The sequence below is a fragment of the Puma concolor genome, chromosome C1 (genome assembly GCF_028749965.1).
Source record: "Puma concolor isolate L17-30 chromosome C1, mPumCon1.1.hap2, whole genome shotgun sequence".
NCBI classification, from domain to species: domain Eukaryota; kingdom Metazoa; phylum Chordata; class Mammalia; order Carnivora; family Felidae; genus Puma; species Puma concolor.
The window spans coordinates 135,646,402-135,669,992 of NC_141674.1; the positions used below are offsets into that span (position 1 = coordinate 135,646,402).

The 23,591-nt window shown below is 38.8% G+C and overlaps 1 protein-coding gene across 2 annotated transcripts in view; it reads left to right on the forward strand.

The window, feature by feature from the left end:
- The window catches only part of ARHGAP15 (Rho GTPase activating protein 15), a 617,790-nt gene extending 601,416 nt beyond the window's left edge, over window positions 1-16,374 (forward strand). For both annotated transcript variants that reach the window (XM_086718493.1, XM_025912351.2), the window contains one exon: window positions 16,011-16,374. In XM_086718493.1, coding sequence (XP_086574619.1) covers window positions 16,011-16,194 — 184 coding nt within the window. In that variant the 3' untranslated portion in view covers window positions 16,195-16,374. The remainder of the gene's footprint in view (window positions 1-16,010) is intronic.
- Window positions 16,375-23,591: the final 7,217 nt, after the last annotated feature.

Sequence of the window (23,591 nt, forward strand, 5' to 3'; positions counted from 1 at the left end):
ATTATTGACTATCAACACTATGCTGTACTTTTTTCTTATTTGTAACTAGAATTTTGTAGGTTTTATCCCAGTTTTGTTGATGATGAAACATAAATTTGGAGTGGAAGGGAATGATTCATGAACACAGAGCTAGTCAGAACTTGACTCTGAACTAGATTTTAGGTCTCCTTTTTCAGAAGCAGTTCTCTTTCTTTCTAGAATTTCTCTGATTCCCCAGAGCTCATGACTAAAATCACAGATTGGATTTGACATGGTGATGGTTATCTATGAACACCAATGGAAAGAGTGGAACAAGATGGGGAGGAAAGAAAAGTCAAGCTATGATGTGGCCCAACAAAGCCTGGCCAACCCACAGGAGTTCTGGAGCATCTATGGCCCCTCAGAGTTGTCAACAGATGGACCAAAACATCTTGGCCTTTTTGCCCTCACTGCGATCAGTCATTGGGCCAAGGGCTGTCTCTAAGGGTCTCCTGGGGTGAGGCTGTCTTCAGTTGAGGCAAATTACGGAGGACCTGACCACTGAAGCTCACTGCTGACTAACTCCTGCAGCTGGAACAATAGTCCCTCCTTGAAGAGACACCTGGGCAGCACATCCTATGTTTACCACAGTCCACCCTTTGAACTGTTTAAATCTCTTCCTAATGTATGCTTGGGAGGCAGTTCCCCAGGACTCCAGCAGGCCTTGCTTCCTGAGGGAACCTTTGAAGAGGCAGCTTTAGTGGGATGACCCAAGACCTACAGTGGAAGCTGGGTCCAAGCCCATGACTGACACTCATTGTCTCCCTTCTCCACTGTCCCTTCTAGTTCCCCTCCCCTTCAGTTATCACCTCTGCCAGTCATGGTGGCTGCTCACTGCAGCAACTCAAGCCTTCATCCTTGAGGGGCCGAAGCTCTGATCACCATGTATTCTCAAGCATTGTTGCCCTATCCCTTAACCATCTCTGTCACAACTGAGTGACAAAGAACTTGAAGATTTTATGTGGATCATCTGGATGTGACACACATTCCCATTGTATAACAGCAACTCATTCTCCTCCACTTGATCGGGGTTACTGACTTCTGCCTAGAAGGTCACTCTTCTGGCCTGCTGGCCCCTGGTCAGGAAGCCCCAAGTGCTCAGGAGCAGCGGTAGCCTGTAGAACAATGACTACATACATCATTCTAATACAATGACATAAGCTGAATAGCGTCCTTCTTGGTCCCCATTGACTTTGTTCTTGGGGATCCCATATTCTATTAACTGTCTCCATAATTTACTGTGAGTCAGGTCCCCTTGGCTGCCTCTAGGCCCTGCTGCTTATTATTGTAACTGTATCTACCTGGCTTTTAGCAATTAAGTCCTACCACCTGGCCTCTATTATTTCAGCATTTTATCATCCCCATTGTTATCCAAAAGCCTAGTTCTGTAATGGACACTCCTACAGCCAACCCTGATTTACAAGGTAAAGCCTTATAATTGCAAACAATGTTCTTGTAGAGTATCCATGGTGCTTAGGAATAGCCCTTCAATCTCATTGATCTTGCATTTACTATGCACAAACTCCCGCCGTTATTTTTTAATGTCTAACATGTTATATTAACTACTTAGTGTTTCCTTCATGGATGTAACATCCCAATTCACCACCAGGGAGAGTTTATAACTGGATGGCTACCCTGTGCCAAGACGCAACTGCACTTGGCTGCTATCACGACAGATTCTTCATTGCCAGCCAGGCAGCAAGTGACCCAGCTCCAAATCCTATCTTTGCTGGCTTTCTTGAACCACTTTTAGAACCAATAATCACAGTATGTTCTCTACAGGGAGGCCCTGAAACAGAGTTCAACATGCAGGGTGTTCACTAGGGATTGACCTCTGGAAGAGAGAGGGTGAGAATAGGATTGGGCAGAAGGAGTTCAATCAAGATGTGGACCCAACCAAATTTCAGTCAACCCCACAGGGAGCCCATTGATGCTATCCCACAATGAGAGGAAATGGCCACATTTATATCTGTAGTGGGTCAGTCAATGCCCTTGGGCAAGGTGGCTCACTGCAGTTGAAGTAAACCTTGAAGAAGACAACTAAGCTCATCATTTCCTACAGCTAGGCAGGGAATCTGAGTGGCCTATTTCTGCATCCAAAGCAGCCACCATCATTGTCAAATTGGTAAATTTAGGAATGGTCCATAAGCAGCTTGGAAACTAGAAGACACTTTTATAAAGCCCAGTATAGGGCTTCTTCGTGGTCCCTAAAAAAATGATACATTTCATCCAGCTCATAGAACTTATTATTAACAGGTGATTACGAATGGGTGAGCTGAACAATAGAATGATGAGTTAGTCCGACATCCATATGTACAAGGACATATGCAGAAACTGGCACATTTTATTTCTCTACCACAGTACAGATTATAAATTTATATATGTAAAAGCAAAATAAATAGTTTCTGTCCTTGAGCCAAACATTATACACATTTTGAAAGGGTTTGCATTTTTGCAGATACATCAAGCATTTTACCTAAAATGGAATTTGGTGGTCAGATTTTAGATGGTGTCATTATCTTTAACTTCAACCATCCATAATATAAACCAGATAAAAATTACATTCTATTCTAAGTCCCTTTCTCCAATTTTGTTCAAACTGGGTACATGTTGGAAATTCATTGTCAATAGTACATACGAAGGAAAGGCATGCTATACAATTATAGGCCCCTAACAAGCTTTCCAGAAATAATCACTCCTTTGTCTCTGCTGCCTTTATGTTCTCATCATCAGCGAGTAAGAATGAAACTCCGGTGTGCAGGAAATGTAAATATTGTGCCATAATCAAAACTAATTTCCCTTTCAAGGTCCATTGTTCTAAATGATTTAGTGGACTCAGAGTGTCTTCTAGACATTTTCCTGGTTCATTTCTAGTTCTGGAGGGCTATGTACAGCCTAAGCATTTGTTGGGGCCAGGGAGAGCATCCATTTATACAGTATTTCAATAAATATTTATTGAGCATCTAGTACTATGAGTCAAATACTAATCTTGGTCTAGAGATACAGCACTAAACAAAAACAGATGAAATCCTGGTGCTTAAGATGTTTACATTCTACTGGAAAAGATAATAAAACAGATCAGCAGGGTAGAAACTTGTCTGGCTCTTACCACCTGTCCTAGCTTATCTTCATTCTCTTCTGATTTTCAATCATCATCTCCAACTGCCAGTCCCAGATCTGGGTTTTAGACAGAATTCAGGCAGAACTCTGTGTGGCTATTTTATGTCACCTTTACCTGGATATACCCTGAAATATTTACTATCTATTTCCGATATACTGAACATGAGGAACTCTGGAATCCTGCTTTATACTTGGGTTTTCCCTAAGAAGAATCTGGGTCTGTCTGATCTCAGAATCCTCAAGCTTTCTAACAGTGTGTATTTTCCAGGAAGGGGAGGGGGGTGCCCAGGACTGGCCCACTTCTGTAGGACTTCACCAAAGTCTCAGCTCTCTTCCCCCGCAACTCTCCTTCTCTCAGTCCAGAGAATCTCTCTCTTATCTGGTAGCAGGGTAGCCTGGTTCTTCATCTCCTTTCCAACCTGCTGGTTCGGCCATTGTGGCAACTCTGGGTCCTTAGGCACTTAGGCTTTTATAACTGAAAGCTACAGTCCTCGAAATTCACGTGCCCTCTCTTGCAAACCTCCAAGGCATGTTCTCTACTTTTCTGCTGCATCACCCCTTCACTGAGCTCAAAATGCTGCTGACTGAATCTTGGGGAAATGTAAGGAATACAAGGAAGGGTGGGAAAGAAACCTTAGTTATTATATATTATCCCACCTCACCTCAAATGAGTACTGTCCATTCTTTCGTTTTAATCTGGGAGCCCAAACCACATTTTAAATGTCATTCAACTTGCCATCTGATAGAAGAATCTTGACTATCCCTGAACACCTCCTGATGGGGAACTCATGGCCTTTTTATGTCCAGAATATTTAATAACCTTGACAAATGCTCACAGTATTCTTCCAGTACACATATGGAAACATCAAGACCAAACGTTAATAGCAGTGATGTCTACGTCATAGAAATATGACAGATTTTAATTTTCTATTTTGACTTGTCTGCATTTTCCTAAATTTTCTGTAATAAGTATGAATCTTTTGAAGCAGCCTAGGCTGTTTCCACAGCTCGAATTCTGCATGTGGAGGTGAAGTCAGTCTCTGAGCTAATTCCAGGAACTGGATTTATAAGAGGAAAGAAGACTTTTTCTCCCATATCATGGCTTTCTGCACTCAGTCATCAGGACTTCTCTAACTGTTCTCTTTTCCAAATCCCACACCTTCCGCCCCCGCACCCCATTGCTGAGAAGCGTATCCCTGTGCAAGGCACGTTCACTTCATATTCTCTGGTTGTGCAGTGTCTCTCCTAAAGTCAAGTCACCATAAAGGAAAAAGTGCCTGAAACTTATTTTTTCCCTCAGAAAGTAAAATTAAGCATGGATGATTGAATGATGATATCCGAATTGCGACTCATTCTCTTTCAGCTATTCTGGGATCTTTTAAACAAGGAAACAATTTTCAAAAAAAAAAAAACTACTGAAGATTTGATATCGATGCCCTTAGTGGGAAGTAAAATAGCTATTCTCACCGATGTGAAAAGAAAAGCTAGAAGGTTGATGAATTCTGACTTTGCATATTGATAGTATTCCTTTTAGTTTTATCTAACGTCACAAGGCAAATATTTAAGTTCTGTATTTTCCACTACTATTTTATAATTAAGTTCTTTATTTGGTTGGCCTAATTAATGCTGATCCATGCACAATCCCCAATATTCTGTATAAAAATTTTTCTATGATATACTAGCCTTTTTAACTGCTCTATTGAACAAATTCAGGTAGAGAATAATGATGGGCTTACTATGTTTTCCTTTCTAAAGATAATCCTAATGTATAATATATTTCCTAACCTTTCATCCTAAATCAATGTCTTCTGAGGATGGGGATATGATCAGTAGCTACAGGTATATCCACAGTGCTCAGGGGCATAAAAATTAAGACTTCTTTACTGTTGTGGATGGCTAAAACCATTTGAAAACTTGAGAGAAACACCTAAGGGAAACCATACCTGAAATTCTCCATCTACTTTGCCAATAGTGTATTTCCATTCACAATGAGAAATGAATGCTTTCAAGAGTTTAAAACACTGTGAGAATCTGGAGAAAAAGATAATGCAGATTAATTCGTTTTTCTTCTACCTAAAAACATCCTTCTCAATTCTGTAAATATATCCTTGGATGTGAATTAGCTGATTTAAAACATCAAAATTTATCACCCAAGACTTCTTGTTGACTCTAACTCCCCCCCAGGCCTCAGGCCTCACTGTTAAGAAACCCCTTGATTTCAAACTTAAAATCGTTGAATCTCAATTATTTGTGGAAAGACTATCCATATCCCAGAGTAATAAAAATCTGCATCTTAATCTAGGATCTTCTACCTCCTACATGGCTTTGGCCAAATTATTCAATCTTTATCAGGCTCATTCATCTGAAAATTTTATTTTATATCTGAAAAAAATATGGAGGATATCCCTAAAATATAATAGTTTAGAATATACAGAGATCATCAGCAAAGTAAAATATGCCAGCTATGTGTGTCTGTGACTATAGAAAGCTGCCATCAAAATATAACATCACAAATCAATGGAGAATGGGCAATTCATGCAACCAAATGTTATTGGGGGGAATTAGCTAGCTTTTACAAAAAATAAATTTAGATTACCATCATATTTCACACACTAAAATATATTTAAGATGAATTAGAGGGTATATTGAAAAATAAAATTATTTAAAAACTAGAAGAAAACATTTATGATATTTATCTGATGTCTTTAAATTGGTGAATTTTGTAATAAAAATGGTAAATATAAATAAAGAAAAGAACAGAATAATTGGGAGAATATAAATACAACAAAAATAATGAAATACTATGCTTCTTACTACATAAAAAACTTACAAATCTATAAATTCAAGAATGTTCATTATGACATTGTCTGTAATAGCAAAGAATTAGAAGCAACCTAAAAGCCAAGCAGCAGGGGAATGGCTAAGTAAATTAAGGTATTTCCATATTATGAAATGTAACCACTTTTAAAAAGGATGAGGCATTTTTATATATACTGACTTGGAAAGATGCCCACGATATATAGTCAAGGGGAGGGGGAAGAAATTGTAGCATATTATATATTTTTTATTTTATTCTTTTTTAACAAGAAATATATAGATAGATGATAGATAGATAGATAGATAGATAGATAGAAGGAAGGAGCATCCATCTGTTAAATTATAGTTATCATTAAGGAGTTTGACGAGGAAACAGGAGGTATTTACTTTTTTATTCTAGATACTCCTGATTAGGACATTTTTTTCCAAAGTCTATGCATTAGTTTTGTCATACAAGGTAAATAAAATGGATTAAACTAGCAAGCAAACAAAATTACATGCTCTCAATAAGAAAGGGAAGAGTAGATATGAATAGCTAGTCACAGAAGAAGATATCCACCTCAGGGTTGTTTTTTTTTTTTCTTTAACTTTGCACACATTTCCTACATTCAAAGAATGACAGACCATTGAAAAATGCCTATCAATTGGCAACTATTTTAAAAAGAATAACACCAGATGATAATGATGTTAATAGGACTAGCAGGCTCTCCCACACGTTTTCGTATTTTAAGAAAAGAAGAGCTGTAACTGAACGATCTAGTGTGAGTTCTCAAACTGCAACCCAGGAGGAGCAGTATCATCGTCTGCAAACTTGGAGGGAATGCAGATTCTCAAGTTTGCCCGCGTGGTGAATCAGAAATCTGCAGGTGGAGCTCAGCCATCTGTGTTTTCACATGGCTTCCAATTAATCTCATGAATGGTCAAGTTTGAGAACCATTGATCTAGTCGCTACAATTCTGGTATTTTACTGTAAGGCAGAGTTTCTCAACAGCAGCACTATTGACATTGGGGCTGGATAATTTTTGTGACCAAAGGCTGTCCTGTGCATTGTGGGACGTTTAGCAGCATCCTTTGCCTGTACCCACAAACTGCCAGTAGCAACTCCCCTCCCAGTGACGACAATCAAAAATGTCTCCAATATTGCCAAATATCTCCTGGGGTAGGGGTGGGGTCCAAAATTGCCCCTGGTTGGGAACAACTGCCTAAAGAAATACCCCAAAGTGTGGAGGAGGAATACATGGAAAGATGTTTTTATATATCAATTTCACTTATACTAAGAAGTCATAAGGTATAGGGTACAAGCCATTCTGTCCCATATAAGGTAATGAGGAAATAATATGTATTACATATGTAAGACATGAGAATTGCTCATGATCAAAGTGAAAAATGCTGTATACAAATTATATAGAAAGTATTTTCTCAAATACAAATGAAGATAATTTATTTACACTTCATATCACCTAAATATTGGCAGTGTCATTCTCCTGCTCAAAACCCAAGAATGGATTCCCACATTCTTGGAATTAGAACTTTTATCAAGGCCTGCAAGACCCCCCACGGCATCTCCTACTTCCTTTGCCTCACTCTCGAGTCTTCAGCCATACTGTCCCCTTCTCTATTTCTAGAACCACCAAGCACAACCTCACCACTGGGGCTTTGTACCTACTCTTCCCTTCCTGGGATTCTCCCTTTCCTGGTACGTGCAACTAACCGAGTCTCTGCTCAAATGTCCCTTCCCTCAAGAGGGCTCCCTGAGTACCTGGTCTGTTACAGGTAGCATTTCCCACTACACTCTGCTCAGTAGAATTATCTGAGGGCTACATTATCTGCATGCAGGCAGACCCCACCCATACTAAGTAAACAAGAATGTCTAGAGATGGACTCCGGATGACTAGGATTTTTTAAAAGGTTCCCAGGATCAATGGAAGAACTACTACTTTTCAGTTTTTCTTGTACTTCAGTGCCTAAAATCACATTGTATATTGATTGGTATAGCATGTTGTCTGGTTCTCCCATTAGATTATAGGCTTCATGTGGACTGTGGGCAGGGTCTGTTTTACTCATTGTACTATCTCTGACATCCGAAACAGTATCCAACACCTAATAGGCACTCAATAGATTTTTATGAATCAATAACAGTTACATTGAGTTACTCTTCATGGTTACTGGTGGGCTTTTTTCTTTATTATACTTTTTTAAAATTTTCAAATTCTAAACTAAAGTTACTTTAAATTAGAAGAAAAAAAAACAAATTACAGAGGATTTTTAAATCTGCCTTCAGAAATTGTGATATATTTGAAGCCCAGTGATTAGCACATAATAGATATTCAACAAATAGTAATTACTGTTAGTGTTCCTTTTTGATATCAATTATATAAGGGCTTTGGCTATAATATCCATTTTATCTATGGTGGTGTTACCTTATAGAATATATATTCCTCTAGAGATAAGTCATTTTGAAGTCCATGGGGTATTCTTTTTTTTTTTACTTTATCAGGTCCTCCTATCTTATTAGATATTCTGAATATTTCTTTAAAGATGCTTTATACTCTCCCTATAATGTCCAATCAATAAGGGTATGAAACAAGTAAATAATTGAAAATGTTTCAATCTTCTGCATTGAAGTCAGTATAAAAAAGTTATTTAATAAATGCAAAGAACAAAAGTAAAAGTGTCAAAAAATAGCCATGATTCCCACTTAGAAGAATAGTTGTTAACTTGCTTTGGAAAATAATAATAATACAATACTTAAATACAAAATTGAGCACTTTATGGTTAGTTTAAACAAATTGATTTATAACATATTAAAAACAGCTGAATTACTGGGGGCGCCTAGGTGGCTCAGTTGGTTAAGTGTCTGACTTCGGCTCATGTCATGATCTTACAGTTCGCCAGTTTGAGCCCCACATTGGGCTCTGTGCTGACAGCTCAGAGCCTGGAGCCTGCTTCAGATTCTGTGTCTCCCTCTCTCTCTGCTCCTCCCCCACTCACCTTCTGTCTCTCTCTCTCTCTCTCAAAAATAAACATTAAAAAATTTTTTTTAATAACTGAATTACCAGTGAATGACCACCTCAACACACATTGGTGTTAAATGCAAAAAACATTTGTGAAATTTCTTCTGCTTTTGCAATATTTGAAAATTTTTCCAACATACTGCCATAACTATAGGGGAGAAAGTTGAAATCCTGCTTAGTCCCCAATCTTATTAGAAGGAAGGGAGGAAGGAAGGAAGGAAGGAAGGAAGGACGGAAGGAAGGAAGGAAGGAAGGAAGGGAGAGAGAGGGGGCGGAGAGAAAGAGAAAGAAAGGAAGAAAGAAAGAAAGAAAGAAAGAAAGAAAGAAAGAAAGAAAGAAAGAAAGAAAAAGAGAGAGAGGGAGGGAGAGAAAGAGAGAGAAAAAGAAGGAAAGCAAGAGAGCAAGAAAGAAAAATAAAAGAAAAAAGGAAAGAAAGAAAGAAAGAAAGAAAGAAAGAAAGAAAGAAAGAAAGAAAAGAAGGAAGGAAGGAAGGAAGGAAGGAAGGAAGGAAGGAAGGAAGGAAGGAAGGAAGGAAGCCAATGTAAGCAGCAGCATAGCTTGTGCAAATTGAGGGTAGCAAGCTATGGTTAGCAAGGATCCCCTGAAAATAGTTGTAGCACATAGGAAACAGAAGTCAAACATTGAAAATGTATTCTATTTTAAACAGCTTCTCTTTCCTTAAGTGGTCAAAGTCAGAGGTAACACTTCACATACAGTGGATAAGCTATATTTTGTGAGGTAGGTCTTACCTGATGGCAAGAGAACATTTACCACCACAATTTCCCCATTCAAGTTAAGCCATCCTAAAGTTGTGTGTGTTGGAAAATAACAGCATTCCGGAGATAGGGAAGGGAAGACTTGTAGTCCACCTCCAATAACTTGAGAGTTGTCCTGCAGGCAATTATGTGCCTTTCAACTTCCTTTGCAAATCACTATGGTAACAGTAAAGCACAGAGTTAAAAGAAAGGTTGCATCTGTATATTTGTTTGCAACTGGACTATTATTAAAAGCGTTGGTCTTAATTCAGCATTAATTTTGAGTTTTATAGTAAAGCTCTCCTTCAGTTTGAGTCATTTGGTAGTGATTTAAAGCAACTAAGAAATTTCTTTGGGTTAGCAATTCAGCTCACTTTTGGAAAAAAGTTACCCAGCATAAGGCTGCAAGGATTTTTTTGTCTGGGGTCCAACATCTGTAGCACTGGATCATAGATTATTTCTAAAATAATCTTAAATTGATGGATCATTGCTCCTTCCATTTGGACCCGACAAAAAGCAGCTCTGGCATTTCCTCTCCTTTTTATGCCATAAACTGCATATCATTTTTTCAGCTCTTGCCAGAAAAATGAATTCTTACCCATTTCAAGATTTTATAAACTTGAATTTTATTTAACAGTATTAGAATTGCTTTTACAGTGAATGTATATCAAGTGATATTTCATGAACAAATTTTAAAAAATCATAATTATTTTTGTCAGGCTATTTTAAACTAAGCAGTATTAATAAATAGTCATTTTCAAAAGAGTGCAGTTTCGGGTCTTTTTAGTCAAGCATTCACAGTCACTAAACTTTGAGCTTTTCACGTCGCTTAGAATCTTTGCTGTACGCATTTCTGGGAATAAATTAATGGTGAGTAAACAACCATGCAGAGGAATTCCCAAATATTGTTATAAGATCTGAATGTTTTTGTGCCTCCTTACCCATCCATCAGTTCACTGTACATTAATCTTTCAACCATGTCTTTGCTCTCACCTTTCTCATTCCGATGTGTTCTTTTGCCTTTTAGTCTTTGTTTTACCATAGAAGGGAGGTTTCTTTCATTTCTTCGCTGAAAACAGGTTAAATTGTAGCTCAAAATTTACAACACTGTCATGGCATTTAAGGCCTAATGAAATCTAAGCCCTGCCAGCAGGGTGGAACTTTCCAGAAATGACCACAATCTGACCTCTTTGACTTAGCTGCTACAGAGTTCCAAAGCCAGGTGGCATAGGAGGGTAAAATCCATTACACTTTCAAACCTACACAGTAGGCCTTTAGCAAAACCAGCTAGCGCAGCATTTCCTAATCCATGCTCCTCAGGAAAGCCAATCTATGACATCTAAGTCAGTTAAGGAAGACACGAGTCAAAGAGGAGCAGCGGTATTTTTTTCTGCAGGACTTTTCAGAGCCTTTATTATGCTATTGTGTAGCATGAATTTGCAAGAAGAAAAAGTGGCATACAATTTTCTCCAAAACTTATCTTACTTTGGCATGCTATTTTTGCAAATCATATCACAGAAAGGGGGTTTTTCAGAACTCACGTTGTGAAAGGTATCATCAGACTCATAGTAAAAACCTACATGGTTTCTGAGTCAGATCTTCCCTTCCAAATCTATGACTCAACTGCATTTTAAGCTACTGGAAATATAACTTAACTGTTTTTGAGAGTTTTCTGCCTTTGGTACTAGAGTTTTTTTTTTCTGTGGATGGCTTTTCTTTCTTTCAGTAGCCTATGTTTCTCCTGTGCGTGTGTTTACTACTTGAAGTCTTTAGATTTAATGGCACTTGCAGTATGCAGCTGGTCCCCACAGTGGGAGTGGAAATTTGAAATTCATTGATTTGAGGTAAAAAAACAGAACAAAACAAACAAACAAAAAAACCCTGAGATTTAAAAATTTTCAAGCTATACTTTGAAAGTCTGGTCGATTCCCTATGTGGTCCTAAATTAACCACTTAACTATTTAACAGTTTATTGAGGTAGAGAATAGGTAAGTTCACATTTGAATAAGGAAGTTTATAATGACCTTAATACATTTTCCAACACATCCCCAGTTTGGGGGACTTCTTTGCTAGAAATGTCTACTCGCTATTAGAAAGGAATCTAATCCAATTTAAACATTGATGTGAGAATGTATTTGCCTAGCTACATGAATCATATAATTTGGTAGATGGTGACTTCTACCCCAAACTGGTCTTCATTATCAGTATCTTTTCTCACTGAAAACTTTTTTGATTTCTCAACACACCAGCTACTGGTTGGTTGACATTCAGAAAAACAATTGCCAATGAAATACACATAAACGCACACACACACACACACACACACACAAGCACACATTCAGTAACACTGCATAAGAAAAATGGCATGTATTCTATTTAATACACATCCACATTATCTTATTAACTTTCTTCCTTAACTACATTCGATTTTTCTAAAAGTTACTCCAAGTAACTTAATTTTCCAAAATTAGGAGAGAACTCCAAGCTGTTAAGGAAATTTAACCTGCAATAACGCAGCTGTAACAAGAAAACAAAACTATGCGTCGTTTAGTAAAATCTACTGATAACAAGATTATTTTAAAGCTAAAGCACTCATACGTTAAAGCTGGTTCTATTAATATCAAGTAGAAAGTGTGCAGAGAAATGGACAGAAAGGATACAAGTTTGAGATGGAATGAATGCTCCACATTTACACATGCATAAAAGCACAAAATGAACATTTGTCCCCAAGAAATTTATGAAACTGATGCATTGGCAGAAATCCCTTACAGGAGTCCTCTTGCATAACCCACTGGCTAAGATAGAGAAATCTTTCCTTGAGGTGGGTTCTGACATGCAGTGCTAGCCTCCTACTCTCCACCCTATTTAAACTCAGTCTTGGTTTCCTCCTCTAGATTTGGCCCTACTCTAGATTCAAAGACCAGGCCTTTGGCTGAGCAGGAAAAATAGGAAGAACTCTGGAAAAAATTGATAACTAGTCTAGCCCCATTTCATCCTTCTTTCTCTCCCCTCATGGCCCATGTCATACATGCTATAACTTTCTGGTATGCCCTGGAAAGCTGAGTCACACACATCCCACACACACCCAAGTTCCTCCAGATACTACAGGCCTCTTCCAGGGTACTCTTGCACCCTCCTGAGAGCCCTGACTGCCCTCTCCAATAGTGGGCTCTTGAACTCCCTTGATTTCTAGCCTCACCTTTTGGAAGTCTGATGCAGTTCTGTCTCCCAACTACCCCAAATTTCACTTTGCCTCTACCTATTAAAATTATAGCTATTATTGAATAGGAAGATATACCTTCAATCCTTAATCAATCTTCACATCATCCCTTTCCCCTTCCAGTCTCCCTGGACTCCAGTCCTAATTTTCTTCTACCCTGTTGGTCAAGATGCCTTATATCAGTGGTTTGCCTTCACACTTTCAATACTTTCTTGCTTCTTTTCTACCTTCTCTGTGCCCTGTTACCTCTGAGCCCTGTTCTCTGCTAGAAAAATCTTATCAACTTAGATCTGTGCCAGCTATGGATAAAGTTGTTAAGGCAACTTTTGCCTAATAGGTACTCACTGGATTAGCTATGTTTCTATATTTGCTTTTAATGAGTTTCTTTTTTAATTGTGAGAGAATCAATGAAGGAGTATCACAAAAAAGGTGTTACTTTAAAATCAAAAGAGAAAAGTCTGTTTTTCCCTTATGGTAAATATTATTAATGACTTTTATAATAAGAGGCTCTGGGAAAGGCTCAAGAGAGATCTTAAACTGAAGTTTAATAATAGGTATATTAAAATGAAGCAAAGGCTCATCCACTCCATTTGTCCCCACTCCAGGTTAGAAGAATGTTTAAATCATCTCACAGACTTTGGTAAATGCAGTTAGAAAGTGGTAGAGTTTCTTACATTCCAAAGGAAACTTTAAACTTGAAGTCTCTGATAACTCAGTGACACTCTAAAATATGAGAACACTTTCCAGAATGTAGCCAAGTCAACGCTGCTCACAGGTATAAATGCCCTCCATTGAAAGCAGGAAAAAAAAGTGAAAATGGGAGGCAGGATATCTTTAATATTCAGTCGAAATTTGAGAGTTATTTTGCCCACAATAAATCTACTAGAATCAGGCTGTCAATCACAATTCCGCAGTGGGGAATACAAATCCAGGCCCTTTATGGAAGGATCTTATAATGTTATGGAAGATGGCAGAATGAAAAACTGGCCCAGTATTTAAGAATAGGAGTCATAACACATACCATGATGATCCTTCCAAAGGCATCGGAACCAAACTGCCTGGGTTTGAACCTCAGCTTTGTATGCCATCAGGCACTTCACCTCTCTCAGCCTCAGTCTTTACATGTGTAAAATGGGCTTAATAATAGAGGTGCCTCATGGAATTATTATGAGTATTAAATGAGATGATAATATAATTATTTAGAACAACACTTCATTTTTTCACGTTGAGCAAGTCAAGGGCATTTTCTTGGCCATGCACTTGTGCTGTGGGGACTCATAAAGTAATGGTGTGGGTCCTTCTCAGTTTCATTCAGGAGAGAGAAAGCATGGTTTCTTGGTCACAGAACTGGTACTTCAGCAATCTGAGTTTATGAAGAGACAAATAAAGCAAATCTGCCTGCCTCCTCTTATATACGACCAAACAAAGGATCCTCTCCAGTCCAGCATTCCAGTGTTCTTCAGTGGGCCCTGAGATGGAGACCCGACTGCCGTGCAATAAAGACCCTTTGCCTCACTTTCTTCTCAACACTCATATTTCCCTTGGGTCGGGAGGTCTGGTAGAGTGCAGAGTTTAGTATTTCTCAGCACCCTATCCTTCCATATGCTATCCCTATTTCCTTAACATCACTAAAACCTCACCCTTTCTAACTTTAATATAAAATGAAGTAGGCTCCAATGGTAAGAATAAGCATCATTGTTTAAAAGTCTCAATATATCGGATGGGGCTTTATTTTCCTTTTAAGAGTCCTGTGTTGAAGCAGGCAAGGCATAACCATTAATAAAAACCACATCCTAATGTTTCATAGGTATTCCAGCTCCCCATACAGTCCTCACACAAGCAAACATTTCTTTGATTCCAGTGGGACTCTTTTCTTGTGCAAATGCTACAGGACTCTGTATTTTATTGAAGTGTGAGCTAAATTGGATGGCCAAAAAGATAGACACTTAGAATTGTGCCATACACCTAAATGTCTCAGAACCTACCTTCTCTACAAAACATGTTCCAGTTAGCATTTGTCAGGAACGCTGTTCTTACTCCAATCACTAAAAACTTATTATTATTTTTTGGTTTATGTCTACTTTCCATCATCAACTATGCGTATATTGTTCTTATTTATTGTGCTTGGATTCTTACATAGGCGCATCTCACCTGTTTCCTCCATTGACTATAAACTTTTCAAAAAAAATTTTTAATATTTATTTAGTTTTGAGAGACAGACAGACAGACAGACAGAGACAGGCAGACAGAGAGACAGAATGTGAACAGGGGAGGGGCAGAGAGAGAGGGAGACACAGAATCTGAAGTAGGCTCCAGGCTCTGAGCTGTCAGCACAGAGCCGACATGGGGCTCGAATTCACAAACCACCAGATCATGACTTGAGCTGAAGTCAGATGCTTAACCATCTGAGCTACCCAGCTACCCCTGACTATAAACATTTTGAAGGCTGAATCTTGTTAACTTCCCACCATAATTTTTGCTGTTTATCCATTCATTCCACATTTATTGAACACTCACAATGTCCAGGTACTATGGGGATAAAAAGTTATGGGGCGCCTCGGTGGCTCAGTCGGTTGAATGTCCGACTTCAGCTCAGGTCATGATCTCATGGCTCGTGATTTCGCGACCCGCGTCGGGCTCTGTGCTCACAGCTCAGAGCCTAGAGCCTGCTTCATATTCTGGGTCTCCCTCTCTCTCTCTCTCTGTGCCCCTCCCCTTCTCATGCTGTCTCTGTCTCTCAAAAATAAATAAACGTTAAAAAAATTAAAAAAAAAAAGTTGTACCAGGCAATGAATCCTTCTCCCCAAAGTCATAGGTCCTATCTTCATAATAAAGCATAAAGAGTAAAAGACTAAAGAATGTTACGGTAGTTGCCATTTTTGTAGAACTAGAAAAATGTTTTGTCTGTGTTTCATTCCCCATCAAAGCCAGTCACTGCCCTTTCTTTCTTTAAATTGAAATTTTAAAAAGAAAAAGAATTCAAGAACACAGAATTTTAGAAATCAAAAGTAGCCACAATTTCACTTCAAACTCAGGGCATCTTCTCTCTTTCCCTTCCCCCTCCAGGATAGTGGCCAAAGCCTCCAAGAACCTCATGTCCACACAAAGCCTGGGGATTGTATTTGGACCCACCCTTCTGAGAGCTGAAGGTGAAATGGGGAACATGGCGGTACATATGGTATACCAAAACCAGATAGCTGAGCTCATGCTGAGTGAGTACAATAAGATCTTCGGCTCAGAGGAAGACTGACAGACAAGACAAGTTACTGAATATGTTCACATCTGTCTCGATGCCTAATATTTTTACATTTCTGTAAACATATTTCTGAAATATTTTTTGCCTTTCAAGCGACAGATGCCTCATTTTGTGAAAACTTAGTGATAATTTTGTGTTTAAGTTCCAAACATTTGAATAAAATAGTTGACAATATTTGCCTATATGTGTTCTACATTAACCCCTTCATTCCTGTTCCTTCTAGCACTTCGAGGCCTTCATTATACATGCTCCACACTGTTAAATAATGTGCAGAGCACAACACATATCCAAACAGCAGTTTTAAAGCTGCTCCCAGGCATTGGGTGTGTAAGTGGGTTGAGTGAGTGTTGTCAATATGGGTATATGTGCACACAGGTGAGACTTCTCACTACCCTGGCTGCCTCAAGCATGTTCCCATACTCCTACTTGTACAGGAGTAATACCAACAGAGAAAAGAAGTCAGAAATTAATCATTTTTAAATGAACAAAGGAGATCAGGTTCTCCACTAAAACAGATATATTTCATCTTTCAGAAACATTTCTGCATGTGCAAATATAAAATACAGCCCAGTTATCCTCAATGTTAGATGGTGAAATGTACAAATACAAAGAGGTGAATGGCAATGTTTTTGAAGAAAAATGACATTTCAAAACATTTGCCATTGGAGATTATACACACACACACACACACACACACACACACACTATTTGCAGTCCCATAAACATATTGTCTTATAAATGAAAAGCAAAACTAAGGCCCTGGAATTTTGATCTTTATATTATACAGGAATTTCATGACCACTCATTTTTAATGTTATCATCCATTTTGAATCTTCATCAAACTGTATATCTTCCTTTGCCCTGGCTATGTCATTTTATGTAGAATTTTTATTACGCTTCTGAGGATGCTTTATTGGTGAATTACATTAAATCCATCTAGAAACAACTTTTTAAAAAGGCTTTTTTTTTCATATGCCTGAAGGATTACTTGACTAGACTTGGATTGCTTTATCCATTTGATGGTTAGTTTCAGTTGTCATGGATAAACAAAAGAATAACTGTCTAGAATATATCAAACATTGTTTTATTTTGAAAAGTATGTTCTAGCTGAACACATCTCATATCCAGTTTTGTGAAAGTATTCTGCCAATAAAAATGTAGACTTTTGTTTGACAGCTTTTTAATCAAATTCAAAAGGAATAAATAAAACTAATCCAGTGCAATAAAGAGTAAGCCTAGTTATCGATTTGTTCATAAAATGAAAAATAAAGCATGTAAATAAAATGTGTGAAGTATGGATTCAAAAACAAACACACTTAGAGTAATGAGCTCAGAAACATAGGCTGTCGGCATAGATGGGGTATATGGCACAGGGGGAGAGTCTGGTCAAGAGAAAGCCAGATGTGCACACAGCTCCAGCATCCACAGAGCTGCCTGAGAAAGAAGTTACCTTGCTCCTCTTTGAATGTCTTCATCTTGGCCATGGCGCCACTAAGCTCATGGCCAAGAACAGAGAAGGAACCACAATAAAGGCTGAAGAGTGGTTTCATCAAGTGGGATGTATACACATACCACAAAGCCAAGGCAAGTCACATGAGGCAGAATCCCATGACCTAAAGTCACTGGTAACAGTAAGATGATAAACTTGCCAGCCTTAAGCTCTTATATGTAAAGTTGTACTTAAGCCTTTCAGAAAAACATGGAAACATGAAACAAGAGTTTCTGGCATTCTATTTCAAGTCTTCCTCATTTCCATGACATTCCATATTCTGAATTACATCTTCTCCAAGATTTTAATTACTTCTCTTTTTGAATGGGGAAGAGTGGGTTGAGTAGTTCCAGCATTGAAATCCTATCCCTTCCTGTGTCCATCTTTAAAGTTACTCTGGGAGCATCAGCCAGAAAGAAGCAGCACTAACAGCCAAAGAGAAGTGGCATTACCTGCTTTGAGCAGGGACTCATAGCCCCTCGTCTCTGCTACTTTCCAGATTTATAATCTTCGAAAGCACCAACTTCTTGATTTTCAATCGGATGGGATTTAGCCTGATTCAAACCCCAGCTGTGTCCTGTCCCTGCCTGCTAAGGGCATTTAATCAAAGACTGTATTTCCTCTCTGGAATAAGACCATTCCACAGTACTGAGCCAAAGCACCCATGAGAGGATCTGATTTGTACACACTAACGGCATGCAAAGGGTTATACCAAAAGGTCATTAGATTCCAGAACATCCCAAAGACAGTCATGATGATCATATCAACTATTCCAAGTTAAAATTTTTTTTCTTAATGTTAATTTATTTTTGAGAGAGAGAGAGCGTGAGTGGGGAAGGGGCAGAGAGAGGGGGAGACACAGAATCCGAAGCAGACTCCAGGCTCTGAGCTGTCAGCACAGAGCCCGATACAGGGCTCAAACTCACAAACTGTGAGATCATGACCTGAGCTGAAGTCTGACGCTCAACCGACTGAGCCACCCAGGTGCTTCATCAACTATTCCAAATTTAAAAGCCAAGACGGTAGCTATACTAGGTTGACCCACTAAAGAGATTTTATAAAACTGATCAATATTCTTTGTCAAGAAAACATAAAAAAAATGAACACTCTTAATGACATAAGCACTCTGAGCCAAGTGCAAGTCTAGGCAGTTGCGATGCAAATATAAAATAAGGCAAATTCCTACCCTCTGTAAATTCCAGAGTCCAGTAAGAGAGAAAACCCATCTAAAGGTTAATCTAAGATCAGGGACCTCAGCCATCTTAATAACCATGTAGCCCCAGGGGTCATCACCTATACATAGAGATGCTAAATAAGTATTTTTGAATGAATGGACAAGCAGAAGCCAGTAACAGAGATATTAACAAAGTTCAGTGGTTGACAGAGATCTAAATAACAAATTGCACCTGGGAAGACTCAAGTAAACCTTCACTGGGAAGGTAACTTAATCTAATCTTGACCGGTGAATAAGATTAACCCAAGAAAAATGTAGAAAACATACTAGGAAGCAGAAATGTCATGAACAGGGTTCTAAAAGACTCACTATCTCCAAGGAAATGAGAGAAGCTCAGTGAACAGAGGATGAAGTGCATGCCTAGCAAATTTGCAAGATGGAGCTGGAGAAAGATGCTGGGGTCAGATATAGAACATGGTAAAATATGTATACTGTAGGCAGAAGAGATCCAGTGGGAGCTGTAAAATAAGAAAGCCATAGAAAACTTTCTTTCAAAAAAAAAAAAAAAAAAAAAAAGAAAGAAAGAAAAGAATCTCTAGGGGGACCTGGGTGGCTCAGTCGGTTGAGTATCTGACTTTGGCTCAGATCATGATCTCACAGTTCCTGAGTTCGAGCCCTGCATCAGGCTCTCTGTGGTCAGCACAGAGCCTGCTTGGGACCCTCTCTGTCTCTGCACACCCACCCCACTCATGCTCTCTCAAATAGATATATAAATATTAAAAAATAAAACGATGTCTGAATTCACCCGTGGACAGAAGAAACAAACTACCTTGAGGACACTGGCATTTTCTCCTGTGTGTATGTATGTGTGTGTGCACTTTGTAGCATTTTCTATCAGGCAATGATAATCTTGTATCTTTAGGAGCATTTCTCTATTATGATGATTAAATATTTTAACAAATTATAATCTATAACTTAGCCTATAGAGTGGAAACCCAAGTCCAAACCAGTCTCCATGGAAAAGCAAGCCAGTTGGTACATCCCATTGCCACATGGATTTACCCACCCAGGACAAGGATGATTGCCCCTCTTCCATACTCACACAAAAAACTTTGTGGAGACGGTATTTATTTCATCCTATATGTTGAGAATGTGACTTTACATAGCGTGTGCCACAGGACAGGATCACCATGCCACAGCTAGTAATTGAAAGCCATATGATAGTTCTCCCTATCCAATTAGAAAACAAAGGATCCAATTAAGAAAAATTAGAAAAGCTGTTAAAAAGGAACAATCACTTGCCAATGCTGCTGTCCTTACAGTTTAACACAGCTAGAAATTGACCTGTACTTCTCTTTTCCACATTTATTTTTGTGAATTATAAGTTAATCACCCTGTCAATTCCTAATTAAAAGGCCCTGCAAAGATTTTCATCCAAAAGGACTGTCACTAAGAGTTCTGGGTCACATTGCTCTGTTGTCAAAAATAAGAAAGAAAACCAAAACAATATCAACACTCTCCTTGGGAAACTAAAATCTTAATACCAAAAAACAAAGACTTTCTTCAGACATAATAATCACATACTATTTCTTCCATTAAAGTGTTTCATCTTATCTGTAGAAAATAGATGGATATTTTTTTTTCTTTTTCTTTACGCCAAGAGTTGCAAACTCAGATGTTACCAGGGCCAGGCGGGTAATATAAGTGCGTAAAGAGCACGCTTAAGACATTATGAAGTGATAGCAGCTGGGGAAAAGTCAAGCTCAACCCCTGGCCAGAAGGGTCGGCTTCTCAAGCCGACATTGCTTACGTGGGAATGTGGGCACAATGTTGCCAGACCTTCAGATCTTTCATGACAAGCCAGAAATTCAGGAACTTCTGTGAAACCTGATTTTTAAGGGCACCTCATAAAACACATCTGAGCAGACTTAGCCTGAGGTTCTCCATTTTTGCGAACTCAGTGTTAAGCCTTCCGATGTTGCAAAGCCTGCTCCCCAGAAAAATGGTAGTGCATGAAGCAAATGGTGGAGATATGTGAATGAGCCAAAGCAATGGGTAAGAGAAGAAAATGAAAAGCGAGAGAGAGAAAAATGAGCAGAATAAACAGGAGAACTCACTTTTTAGGTCCTGGCCAAATTATTTACTCTCTCTGGGTCTCACTTTTCCAATCTATAAAATGGAACACTTGCCATATCTTGCCTCTTCGGACAAACTAATGGAATCATGAGATGGAGATGAAAACAGGTAATATAGCATGAAACTCTAAGTTGCTCCTAATGGATGTGCATGATAGATCTCCAGCTTATTGACAGTGTTATGAACTACAAAAGACAATGAGAAGATCGGGATCAGACTCTAAAAAAAGCCTTGAATGCCATACCAAGAGGCAGTATACTAAGTCTATGGTTGCTTTTTGAGACCTGAAGATTGGTTAGCAGGGAAGTGACTACCAGTCCTGTAAAGATTCTCCTGGCCCTTGATGGGGACAGTTTGAAGCAGGGAGAAATTATAGACACCATTGCCAGACCGAAAATTATTGCGGTAGTACTACTAAGGCAGGTCTGAGTTCAGACAGTGGCAGCAGATATGGTCATCAATATTATGGAGCATCCGACTGAACTTCTGAGTTTCCCTACCATCTCTTAATTATGGCAGGTAAGTGCAAATCATTTGTTATTATGCAGCACCATTTCCAGCTGAATTATAGGGTAGGGGCTGATTCTGGTGTTCTGACAATGATTTGTCATTTGACAGTAACTACCCAAAGACATTTGACCAAGTCGTACCCAAGTCACATAAGTATATGTGCTACCAACTTCTGCTTCCGGTATAACTCCTGATGATCAAAGGGTCATTTCTATCTCACCTGGCTCTGATTTCTCCCTCCTTTCTTTTAGAGCAATATTGTTCCTCAGGCCACCCCAGGGACCACAAAGAGAAATTAGTTCTGCGGAAACTAATTTTGATTAACTAACATTTATTGAATGCTTGCTATGTGCAAGGAACTGCACTTTACACATATATTGTTTTATTTAATCTTCACAGCTCTATGGAGGGCGGTACTATTATTATTCCTGATTTATACTTGAGGAAACTGAGGGGAAAAATAATGGAGTTACCCAACTTCATGCAGTTAGTAAGTGTCAGGTTAGTATTTGAATCTAAATAATGTGGCTCCAGAGGCCCCCGCCTTCACTGTTCTACCATATGCTGACTCCGTTAAGAAAAGGAACTGAAGAAAAGAAGCACATAAACACCCCAAATATTTATACTCTTTATGCAGGTACATGGTCACTCTCTTGTTACAACACACGAGGAGGCTTTTGTTTTCATACTAATTTTCGTAGAAGAACAAGAGGGATATTATGAATTTCCCCAAAGAAATGCAGAGTACCTTTGTTGTTACGGTGAAATCTCATTCATGTTATTTCTATCATACCTTTAATATTTACGTATCATTTCATCTTCCTACATGCATTATGGACATTGTACTGACCATTTTACTGCATGGTACAGGGGACAGCATGGACACCTCTTTGCCCACATCTCTAAAAGTACCGGTGTAGGTGCCTCTATGTTACATCATCTTGTCCTGCCTTGGGTCATATTTGTCAATGTCCTTTTATCCTTGATCACCTCATACTGCCTAATATTGTACTGAAATTAAATCTGGCCCTTTAGAGGTCCTGTGCAATATGAAAAAAATAAGTCTCCGACAATCTTTTTCTTAACTATAATTAAAAAAGAGTCAGGCATTAAGACACACTATGCCTCTTGCTGCCGGAGAGTGATCCTGAATCATCCAAATGATGAGAATACAGTGAACATCTTGTACAAAAAGATGACACTTTTCTTTAGTGGTGTTGTCAAAATGAAAATGTCTAGCTGCCTTGGTGAGAGATCTGGCAGAAGAATACACACACACATACACACACACACACACACGTACACACCTTATAGATTTATCCAGCTGAGTTTTGGTCTCTTATACATGAAGCATGTAGGATCCATGAAATTCTTAAGCAATCATCTGGATTCTATAGAACATGCCTCATTCAATCAGGAAAGCAGTGAGGGAGAGGGGTGACACTAGCCTATAGTTTCTGCTCAGTCTACACTTGGATGAGTGAACCAAGACAAACACCCAGAACATAAGCCACGTTAAATACAAATATGATCCACCATCGAGTTTCCTATCAACTAGCCAAGGCAAATTAAATGTAGTCTCAGATCACTGGGGTTTGTACCGATCCCTAGTCCCACCTATAAAAGGTCATCAAACAGATACCCCTTCAACAACCTCTCTTGAGGTCTAAGTCCCCAAGAAATACTATCCTACAGCTCAGCAGCAGGGAGGTTAGTGAAATTCACTAACCTAGCTCATGCAAGCCCAACAGCAAATTCTGACGACCTGGCTTCAGATCTGGAAAGTCCAAGCATCTGTAACACCCAGCAGCATCTCCCACTCACCTTCCCTGCACAGTCGAATGTAAGGTTTATGTGTTAGATAAATGCTATAGAGCATAGGCTTTCTGACCAGTATACGAAAATCTCAAAAGCCAAGAAATCTGGCAAATACAAAGCATTGGCCTGAAAAATCCTCACTTTCCTCTGGCACCATTTAAGCTGACAGGTTTACTTGAGACACACACACACACACACTCACATTTTAAGAGCAGGACTTGTGCTAACCATTCTCACATCACTAGCAAAATGTGTTCTAAGTCC